This window comes from Gastrolobium bilobum, unplaced genomic scaffold (assembly GCF_033153095.1).
Source record: "Gastrolobium bilobum isolate Gb01-03AN ecotype WA unplaced genomic scaffold, APGP_CSIRO_Gbil_v1 utg23388, whole genome shotgun sequence".
Classification (NCBI taxonomy): domain Eukaryota; kingdom Viridiplantae; phylum Streptophyta; class Magnoliopsida; order Fabales; family Fabaceae; genus Gastrolobium; species Gastrolobium bilobum.
In genome coordinates this window covers 71,611-83,622 of record NW_026895140.1, presented here as the reverse complement: position 1 = coordinate 83,622, position 12,012 = coordinate 71,611, and the positions used below count along the sequence as shown (strand labels likewise).

Sequence of the window (12,012 nt, the reverse complement as noted above, 5' to 3'; positions counted from 1 at the left end):
GATTATTTCTACATGCAGGTTAATTGTTAATTTGACAAATCTAAGTGTAATTTGATAAGAATTAGGCTAGTCGGGAAAACCGATGGCATAATTTAGTTTTGCATATTCCTCGATCAAGGACTCTGATTTGAGTCGTGATAGCGAGGAACTTATTATTCATTTATTTTATACGGGAGCTTGAGATTGACATGTTGTAGTTTTGGCTGAGTATACCACACTTTAATACGTATATTATTTTAGTGAAGTATGAATTTTTGAATTATATGAATTTATTGGGAATGAATGTTCGCTTTTCAAATTTGCCATTTGATATATTATTTTAATAAATGATTAATTTATGTTACATATACAAATTGATTAGAGGTTTGAGTATTTCTCATATTTATCATTTGAATAAAATGTTAATTTATATGTTTCCTAGTCTCGCTTGCTGTATTCACTCGTTGACTTGTATTGTAACTCGAATCGAATTATATGTTTTTGCCAGAAAAGTTAGAGTTATCTTCCAATTTGACTCCTCTAGATTGAGGGAGCTTGTTTGGTTATTATTGGTGAAACTGTCACATCATTCATGAGAGCAAGGTTTATATTTTAATTTGTTTAAAAGCCTTATAGGTTATTATTAGTACTAGAGATGCTTCATTGTTTCTACAAGCAGATTAATTCTAAATTTGATAAACCTAAGTGTATTCTAATAGAAATTAGGCTTGCCAAGCTAATAGATGATGTGATTAAGTTTAGCATGTGTGGCCATCACAGACCTTGACGTGGGTCATGTATTGTTTCTTGATTTATTTATAATTTGATCCGTCCAAAGAAAGTTGGGCCTAATCACACATAGTTGAGTCTGATTCACTTAGAGTCTGAAGTGAGTCTGCAACGGGATCTATTTGGTTGTGATGCAATATAATCCTGCAGGATGGTTGTGTTGATGGTAGAGATTTTTGCTTGACTAAGACATTGCTTGACTAAGACAGATAGGGGAGGGTACTTGCAATGCACTTTGACGATTAAGTTGGTGTTTGATTAATAAGCTTAAGTAATAATGGAAAAAATGATCGTAGAATTTTGGGCCTTCTTTATATAGCAATGAAATGACTTGGTTGTGTCACCTTAGCAGGGTAGCATTCATTCCTATTGGCTGGTTAAGAAGGCCTCAACAGCATATTCCGTTTGTAGGATACCTATGGTAGCCAGAGCCTAGTGCTTGTCCTTCAGTCATTTGCTCTTGAGAAGACCCATGTATTTTGTGTCGTTGCCCATCCATCGTGCGCACGCGAGACGAATGCATTTTCTTACTCCTTTAATATTTATTATTAGTCTCTTATACTGTTATTGGACTGGATGCTTCATCTCACTTAGTATGAGTCCAGATCCATAATCAATTAGGATTTTATTTATAATTAAGACTTGATTTGTATGTTTTCAATATCAAGAATTATAATTTATTATTTTTATAATTAATGATTATAAATCTTGAATATATAGAAAATGGTTGTTGATATATCCCTCTAGCCATTTTACAGATCCTTGTTGACATTCAATGAAATTTTTAAAAAACTGAGTACTACCATAAATATCTTTAGAGTGACAAATCAATTGCCGCCTACTTTTATATTTTATAGCACTGGATCCGCATGCTGCTAGTGTCAAGTCAATCATATTTATTTTGGGAAAGCATGGTTGAGTTTGAATGCCTTCATTATCATTTGACTTGAATATCACTATCTTAACTCAAATTAAAATAATAATAAAAAAGCAAATCCCGAGATAGAAAAATATAGTATCATGATTAAAAAATGTAACGTAATGCATATGCCGAAGATCGTAAATATTAATAAAAGGGTAAAGTGTGTGTCATTTTAAAAGATGTAAAATTCTGTCATTTTAAGAGAGAGAAAGAGATAGATAAATGAGGAGAGAGAGTTGACAAAAAAAAATAAAGGTGTGAGTCTCACCTCTTTGTGAAAGTGAAATGATATAAGTTATGTCATTTAAAATGATAAACACTTTTCCCTTAATAAAATAGAGCAAGCAAGTTCTTAAAGATAGGTACTAGTCAAGCAGATTTTGTTTCATTATACATTTATTAGGAACCCAGTTGCTTTAAGTTTTGAAAGGAACCTTAGCGAGAAAGCTTTAAAATAAAAATTAAAGTTCAATAAACACTAACCCCAAATTCATCCCTAATAATCAATACCTCATAAATCATTTGATATTATAGAAAAAAAATAAATAGGGGAAGGATATACTTACCACTAAAAAAATTTACAATATTTACAACTAACATAATCACCATTGATTTTCGTTAATCTAACGGTTATCATTTTTTGGAAATTATTGGGTCGTTTTATTAATTAATTATTAATTTCTAATAAATTATAACCGTTAGATTGACAGAAATCAACGATGATTAGATTAGTTGTAAAAGTGGTAAATTTTTGATTGTAAGTATATCATGTCCCAAAGAAATAACATTCAAATTTCAAAATAATAATAAGTACCACCCAAACTAATGGAATGGTTATACTTATCATCACAAAAATTTACCACCCTTACAATTAATTTAATCACTCTTAGATTATAATTAAATCTAATGACTTACAATCAATCCTTTTAATGCTAGTTTTTTTAATCACTTAGTCTCTCTCACCTTCTCTCTAGGTTTGTCAATTTCTCCGACTGTCCCAAAAAAATAATAAACATGTTTAATAATCTAGACTATCACCATTGGCGAATTTGTCAATTTCTCCCGCAAGTTTCATTTTCTTTCTATAACAAGACAACTATACCTTATAAATAAAAACCATCATATTTTAAACTCTTTCAAAACTTTCACATATGGCTGAATTTCAAGATTATGTCACACTTTTCTTGGTTTGGCTAGTCTCCACAATTCTGGTTCGAGCCATATTCAAAAAAAATCAGAACAAGGGTAATCGTCCACCAAGTCCACCAGCACTACCTATCATTGGACACCTTCACCTTATTTCTCAATTACCTCACCAAAGTTTTCACAAGCTCTCAACTCGCTATGGACCCATAATGCAAATTTTCCTTGGCTCTGTGCCTTGTGTAGTAGTTTCAAATCCAGAAATCGCCAAGGAGTTTCTTAAAACCCATGAAACATGCTTCTCAAACCGTTTTACAAGTTATGCAGTTCACTATTTATCATATGGCTCTAAAGATTTCTTATTTGCCCCGTATGGAAACTATTGGAAGTTCATGAAGAAAATTTGCATGTCCGAGCTACTTGGTGGCCGAAACCTTGATAAACTTCTTCCATTGAGGCAACAAGAGACTCTGAGATTTTTGAGACTTTTGCAGAAGAAAGGGGAAGCTTGTGAGGGTGTTGATGTTGGTGGCGAACTCTTGACTCTGGCGAATAGAGTTATATCAAGAATGAGCATGAGCCAAACGAGTTCTGAAAATGATAATGACGTTGAAGAGATTAGAAAGATGGTGATAGACACTGCAGAGCTTGTAGGGAAGTTTAATGTGTCAGACTTTATCTGGTTCTGTAAGAATTTTGATTTGCAGGGAATGAAGAAAAGGCTTAAAGAGATTCATGACAGGTTTGATACCATGATGGAGGGGGTGATAGAGGAGCATGAAAGGGAAAGGAAGAAAAGGAAAGAAGAGGGTGAAGGTGCTGCTGAATTTAGGGATCTACTTGACATTTTGTTGGGAATACATGAAGATGAGAGCAGTGAGATAAAATTGACAAGAGAGAACATCAAGGCTTTCATCCTGGTAAGCAAGTTTTCTAACATCCATTATTGCCCTGTTTATTTTGTTCCCATGCATACCTGAGTTCTGTACCCAATTAACACAAGAAAAACAACCTCAGTTTGGCTACTATTTACGATTCTTTGGGAAAGTTCATATATTTCAACTCTAAATGGCATGCCTACATGTAGCGCAGATTATATATGTGCTCTACTTAGTACTTGTTGCTTGACCCTAGTAGGCTTTTTCTGCACTGAATTTCTTTAACAAGATAGGGAAGGGAAGCGAGAGGGAGGGGGGTTTGTGTTGAGAACTACTTAGAATTCCAAGGAAAAGTTAAAAAAAAAATTAAATAAAAAAAATTAAATAAAAAATCCCATAACATTGCTTTGAATCATTTATATTCTTGTGTTTTTTTTTTAATCACTTAATTCCATATAACTTTTTTCATCCACCCCACTTTAGCACTATTAGAAACTTGACCAAATATACCTATTTTATCCTTATTAGAAGAAAAAAATAAAGTGATAAAAAAACTCAAATATTATGAAAACTTATAATACTTAATAAAAGACTAAAAGAAAAAAAAAATCAAATGTATTTAAACAAAAAAAAACAAATAGGTCAAAAAATATACACTGAATACAAAAAAATAGAAGAAAAAATTATGATAAAAAATAAAATAAAAAAATTGAACAAAAAGAAATAACAGTTATGAATTTTCAATATATTTTGTTTTTTTATCCTTATATATTTTATTCTTTTATTTAGATATGTTTGGTCTTTTTTATATCTCTATTTTATTCTCTAGCTTTTTAAAAAAAATTACAAAAGTATTTAATAAATGGGGTGGAACAAGGCTAAAAAAAAAGAGAAGAAAATAACAGTTAGGGATCTAGCTTTTCATTTAGACTATTTTTATTTTTTTAATTTTAGCTTTTTTGTCATTGTTATGATTTTTAACATATTTGGTCTTATTTTCTCTTCTATTTTTTTGTCCTTATTATATTTTTTTTATTTAGACATATTTGATCCTTTTTTTTAGTCTTTTATTAAGTATTCTAAGTTTTTATAATATTTCGTCTTATTTTTCTTTTCTTTTTTATCACTTTATTTTCTTCTTCTAATAAGAGTAAAATAGGCATATTTAGTCAAGTTTCTAATAGAGTTAAGTAGGGGGTGGATAAAATAGTCACAAGGGGTTAAGTAATTAAAAAAATATAGGGGTATAAGTGATTCAAAGCAACAGCACAAGGTTTTTTTGAACTTTTTCCAAAAAAAGAAGAAGCTATTTTTAAGTGAACTATAATTAAAAGTAATATAAATTTTAATTTAATTAAAAATATACCATTATTTTGATCATTAAGAGTCAAAGGTGAACAGTGAACTTTGAAGAAAATTTCATATCGAAAGAATTATACTATATACATATATGAGAAGTGTAATAGACCTGACATAAAGGTCCACATTCTAGAAGGCCTTAGAAGGACAAACAACTAAGAGGGATATTAAGGTAAGATTTCTTAATTATAATAATCCACCATATATCTAACATTCCACTTTGCACAGATAAACTTTATAAATAAGAGATAAAGTCTACATGTACACACACTCTCTCTTATTAGCTGTCATTGTGCATACACCTCACACCTTGATTATGCCATCTAGTATAGTGCATAATGATCTGCTTACACCCTAAGGTATATCCTTCATAAATACCCAAGAGAGCCATAGATCTAAGATAAACTCAGTAGTCTTTGACTATATATCTCTATATTTAGGATAGAACATTGACATTGTCTTTAGGGATGATAAACTTCTATCACCACTACCAACATGGTGAATACAAGAAACCAACAGCCGCCACCTTCCCACCACACCGGATAGAACAACCACTTAATGGGCCTAAACCAAGGGAGAACAGACCATCATCAAGTATGATGTCGTCCACATCAGCGAGTCGTCTCAGATTCTGCCTCCACCCCCGACTAGATCAACAAGGAAAAAGCCTGACCTAAACTTGTCCAGCAAAATCCCCCACCGATTGTAGATAACTGCATAGCATAGACTGTCATCCAAGTCGTTTTGCGACGAATAAAGGAGATGAAGAACAAATACCTCACCTAGAGTCGAATGGATGCATAGAAAATAAGTTATCTAGAGAACTGACTTATCCAACGCAACAATTCAGAGGTTGAAGGAGAACAAGGGCGAAGTAAAGGGCAGAGGGGGCCGAGACCGCGACCAAGGTAGCAACGAGGATGATGGCAGTGACCCAGGCCGAGATGAGAATCACCACTGAGAATCCACTGGATTAAGATCTTCTTGGAGCTCTCCCCTGTGAATGATTTGGCCGAAGATGTCAAGAAAACCATGGAAGCGATCAAGGCTCTGAAGCATATTGGAGTTTTCCCTAATGCTAACATAGCGAAGGGTAGCCACGACATTCGAGTAGGAAAAGGTAAAATGTGAAACTGCAGGAACAACTCCTGCAAGGGTCCTCCTATGGTGTATGGAACTGAAGGAGCTAAAGTGATGAAGGCTTTTCTGGCATTTGAAATTAACATATCCTTCCACATGCACACATGCAAAAGTATGGAAGTCAGATCTATTCCATATATTCAACAATAGTCGTTAAAGGAAAGAAATAAAAGCATCTAATATTCAAGAAGAATACAAAAAGGAGATCACAATAATCTAATGAAGAATGTAAGAAAAAGAGGGCATATGAAGAAAAGAAGAAGAAGAAGGCAAGAAATGTCCACCAACATGAAAGAAAGTAACTAAAGCTGACCAATCATGAAGCTTAATAGATGTTTTTGAGACACGTACAAGGAGCTTAAACATGTGAAAAATGAGAGATCAAAAGAGGTTCAAAAACAAATACTAATCCAAAGACACAAAAATGCTAGGATGGCCCACCACTCTTAAGAAGGACATCAGCAACACTAATTCGTACAAAAATATCATTTTCCAAACTGAGTCAAAGTAAAGCTTTGATTAAGTCTATTAGTATGGAGGTGTTATCACCGAAAGCCAACATCAAACATGCCAATAGAAAGGTTGCATTTGACTGAGAAATAACTTTATATGAAGACAATAGCTTTTTCAACCCACCTTCTATGACCAAAATATATGAGGAGCATTTTTAGCCTAATAAATCGTTGTGAATTATATTCGAAACTTTTGGTCAAGCACCATGAGTACACACAGGACCGAACTTAGGTAATGCGTCCTTCTATTTCAGTTTGCACATAACAACATGTCCTTTGGTATTATTTTGCAACAGGAGTAACACAATACATGTATTGCAACCCGCCTACAACTAACATGCATGCAAGTGCTATCCCAAGACCAATTATCTATCAGGGTCCAAAGACGTAAGAGGGATACTTGTGGCCACAATTTTGAAAAGGTAGCATAGCCCTTAAGACCAATCACACACTGGCTTAAGGCAATCTGATAGGCACATTCCGACCAAAGGAAAATTGCCTTGATATGCTTTAGCACCAGAACAGAAAAAAGGAAAATGTTGCCGCCTCACGCTAGTTAAAAAGCTCAGCCACCAACTCAAGCGCCAGATTGGAAAAAGGGCCATCACCCTCGCCTCCCACAAGTTAGGCAACTCGACCATAGAGCCAAGCCCAAAAGAAGCTCGGCTATAACTTCGGGCTCCAAGATCAAAAAGCTCGACCACCACCCTAAGCTCCAAATCAGTGCGACGACAGCCTTAGACCCCAATCCAAGATGAAGATAAAGACGAATTTGGAGAGATTGTGATCCTAACGAAAGGATTAAACCCCCAATTCGAGATAAAAATAAAGACAGTTTTGGAGAGATCATAATTCTGATGGAAGGATTACACCCCCAATCCGATGTAAAGATGAAGACATATTTAGAGACATCATAATCCTGATAAAGAATTGCACCCCAACCTAAGATAAAGATGAAGACGGATTTAGGGAGATTATGATCTTAACAAAATGACTGCACACCAATCTGAGCTGAAGATGAAGACTATAACACCCCGTGTGCACCTGGTGTATTAAACATACAATGGTATTAAGCGCAACTTGTTTAATTAGATAAACACGAAAGCAATTCACTTATTTATTTATAATCATTTAATCCACGAGGTGAATTAACTTTTTCCATTTAAACTTATGTATTGCAATAACAACATAACCGCATAAAAATAATGCATACATGTCCTGTCTGAAATAATAACAAGCTAAATCATGAGCCTACATCACGTAGTCATGACAACATCCATAAACCATGGTATATACAAATACATACCCTCTAACAATAACAACAACATTATTAATTATGGCATAGACACCCCTTATGCTCACATCAAATAATCATAATCAATATTGTCAATGTAATCATGCCTCAACAACAATATATCTCATAGCCATAATACATGCATATCATGCTAACAACTAGACTCTGGCCTCTTGCCTCGAGATGCACCAACATCATGAATATCTGCACCTGGAAAATATGCCCCACACGGGGTTAGATTTTGATAGATCTTAGTAAATTGGGATTCTCAAAGGATCACACATCCGCCAAGTTCACTTACAGTTATAAGTATGACAAAATAAAAAGATGCATTATTTTGGATATATAGTATGTAATAGCTACACACGTCTACAGCATACCACAAAACACAAGGCTTCCCCTTGTGCCCTACACTCAGACCGCAGCCTGCCAACTCATGTAGGAATATGTTATTACCACCATACTTATATATCAACACATTATGCTACCATTTATTTCCAAATACATCCCATAAGTATCAGTGGATAAATCATTTTATAAAAACACACCATGCACATAAACCAACCTCCCATAGGGTTTGGTGGAACAAACAAAGGATTAACCCTGAGAACACGAAGCTTACCTATCAATGCTAAGTATTCCAGCAAAATCTTGGGGTATAAGCAATCACTAACTCAATCACCAGCAGTATTACAATCTATTTTCACAATGTAAATATCATTAACAAACATATTCTAGCCCCTCAAGCCTAACAAGACTATATTTCATTTTTGTTTCGCGTACTGTAGGCTTTTCTCAAAGCCTCCAAGCACTTAATCATGAAGGTTCTGCCGTAAATCCATTTTACAGAGCCGTAAATCCATTTTACAGAGGCTCCTACAGTTCAATTAAGGGTCCTATACCATTAGAATAGGTTCTGTCCAGGAAAAATGACATAAAACTCGAAAACAGGGTAATATCCAGATATTTGTCCTATACATTAGAAAAATCTCATAGTTGAATAAAGCCTGAATGCTTTGAATGTGAGACTAGAGGGCACGTGTAGGAACACAACCCTCAAACTAGAATGAGGAAGAACAACAACCTTCATAGGGCGAGACCCCGACAAAATGATTCCGGAGCTCAGATTAAGGGAAAAGGCCAGAAAGTCATAAGGAAAGACAAAATATTTTAGCCTAACACAACCTCGTCACGACGCATAAAATACGAAGGGAGCATACGACTCCTAAGGCATGCCACACTACTCAGAAAGGAACACACTTAAAGGCATAATTATTGAATGGAATAAATAAGGACAAAAGATTTCAACCCACCACGCACGACCAAGGAAACCTAGTCTAAGAAAGCCAACAAAGACACAAATGCTGGAAAGTATAAAGAACAAACCAACAGAACCTGAGCATGGCGATCTAAAGAAAGATCGGCTAGTCCCAAGCAGAACCTCTGCTAAAAAGGTTGAAGATGGAATACCGGAGCAACATCTTCAGTACCTGGTTCACGAAACCCGGCACAAAAGTTCAAAGGCAGAGTTAACAATGGAATCATGAAGCACAAAAAGAAAGTCACTCAGTGCGAAGCAGGAAGTACCCGAAGAACGGAATCTAGAGCGAGGATCAATAACATTACCTGGATTCTAGAAAAAGCATCGCAACTAGAAAAAGCAAGGATAAGTCCCCGAAAAGGAGGTCAAAGAAAAGTCCCCTTCACTTTTAATATGGACCTTGGTCAGACAAGTTCGAGGGGGGAATGACCGACATGAGAAGCTAGTGCAACAGACTTGAAAAGCGACTCTAGACTCACTTGGCAAGTCCCAAACCAAAGCATCTAACATGGACCAAGACAAGATCGAATCCCAACAGCAAAGCTCGGCAAGTTTGATCTTAATCATAAGGAAAATTGTCCAAGAAGGGTTTCAACCCAGAGGAAAATTGTCGAAAAAAGAAGACAAGTCCATCATCATGAAAACGACAATTATTACATCCTAACAGCCCGGACACCAAGACTACCGAGCTGGGGGGGCAACTGTTATAAACCTGACATAAAGACCCATAAGGAAAGATTTATTAATTATGATAATCCTAGCACTAAAGCAATGGATCAAGCATTGGACCAGCATAAAGGTAGACTCTATAAATAAAGGGTAAAACCTACAGGTATAGACATACTTTCTCTCTCTCTTGGTAGCTGTCATTGTGCACACACCCCGCACCTTGGGCTTTATGTCATTATTGTTGTGCAGTGATTTACTTAACCTCAAATGTATCTCTTCCATAGATACATGAGAGAGCTCATATATCCAAGATAAACTCACTATTATTTGACTAAATATCTCTATCCCTATGATAGAACAAGATGGATATTAAATTGGTGTAAAAATATCTATATTCGATTTTAATCATTAATTTACTATATTTAATAATTCTAATGTATTAAAATTAAATACAAGTGGGATGAATGATTAAGATTGAAAGCGTAGGTTACATATATCAGATTCACCATTGACCAGTTTTTCTCTAAATTTGCACTTAATTTAATTGACAAGTGGATATTATCTATTTATTAATTTTTTAAAAACTTTGATTCAACATGTAAATAATTGCATTAACTTCCTTCACGTAGTTGACATCCTCCACAATGGACCGAATGTATAAGGGATATATTTTTCTTATGTTGTAGAAAAAAATTATCTCATGTTGTAGAAATAAAAATATAAGTGGGACTCACAGGTAAGAGGAGAGAGAAAAAAGAGTGGTGAGACTCAATCTCTTTTTGTGTGTGTAGGAGAGTTATTTATCTCATTTTACATGAGATAAAGATAACCTAAATATACTATATTGACAAATTACTTTAAGTGAGTAGTACTCCCGCCTACCATATGCAAAGGAGCTGAAGCAAAGTTAACGTTTTGTCTTGTTTTTTTTTTTTTTTTTATTACTAAAAGTAACTCATAATTCCAATTTAAAAATACGGTATGCAGGACATATTTATGGCAGGAACAGACACATCTGCTATAACCATAGAATGGGCACTAGCTGAGTTAATCAACCACCCTCATGTAATGGAGAAAGCAAGACAAGAAATCGATTCGGTAACAGGAAAGACTAGATTAATACAAGAGTCAGATCTTATCAACCTTCCTTACTTGCAAGCTATAGTTAAAGAAACATTAAGGATTCACCCTACATCCCCTTTTATAGATAGAGAATCATCAGAAAGTTGTAACGTTTGTGGTTATGAGATTCCAGCAAAGACCTGGTTATTTGTTAATTTGTGGTCTATGGGGAGAGACCCCAACCTGTGGAAGGACCCACTAGAGTTCAGGCCAGAGAGGTTTATTAGTGAAGAGAACCAAGTAGACGTGAGGGGACAACATTTCCAACTAATGCCATTTGGGACAGGAAGAAGGATGTGTCCTGGTACCTCATTAGCACTTCAGGTTGTACCCACTACCCTTGCTGCTATGATTCAGTGTTTTGAATGGAAGGTTGATGGCACCGTTAACATGGAAGAGAAACCAGCCATGACTCTTCCAAGGGCTTATCCTTTGGTTTGTGTCCCTGTACCTCGTTTTGATTGTGTTCCTTCTATTGTATAGGACTATAGGCTCTTGATCTTGTCACCGTTAGTCCAATATTGCTGCAGCTTTCACTTTTTAAAATTTGAAAATAAGTAATCATGTGTTGATAAAAATTTACTTTTGTCTGCTTCATGCATGTAATGTTTTGAAGGGAGATAACCACTACAAGTAACATTTGTCCAATTTTCAGTTTTCGTTTATTTATTGATTACTTGACTTCTAGTAATTTTAAATAGATGGATTTTAAGAGATTATTGGTGGGTTATTAACACCACCAGCATTTGACTCTATTTATATTTCATTATTTAAATGTTAATTAATTTTAGTATTTTTTTTTGTATAAGTAATTTTAGTATACTTTAAAACAAGTACTACATTAGGCATTTGTCCCTTTGATGTACAAAAGAAAACAAGTACTA

At 34.7% G+C, this 12,012-nt stretch overlaps 1 protein-coding gene across 1 annotated transcript; it reads left to right on the top strand.

The window, feature by feature from the left end:
* The first annotated feature begins 2,841 nt into the window (after positions 1-2,841).
* LOC133293562 (3,9-dihydroxypterocarpan 6A-monooxygenase-like) lies at positions 2,842-11,611 on the top strand. The gene is made up of 2 exons (XM_061492175.1): positions 2,842-3,753; positions 10,994-11,611. Exons 1-2 carry the CDS (start codon positions 2,842-2,844, stop codon positions 11,609-11,611), a joined length of 1,530 nt encoding a protein of 509 aa, XP_061348159.1.
* The last annotated feature ends 401 nt before the right edge of the window (positions 11,612-12,012 follow it).

Excerpts from the sequence above, each read along its gene's own strand:
- LOC133293562 (XM_061492175.1), top strand. The coding sequence starts at position 2,842 with ATGGCTGAATTTCAAGATTATGTCACACTTTTCTTGGTTTGGCTAGTC. Across the intron at positions 3,754-10,993 it reads ACATCAAGGCTTTCATCCTG|GACATATTTATGGCAGGAAC; the intron begins GTAAGCAAGTTT and ends TACGGTATGCAG.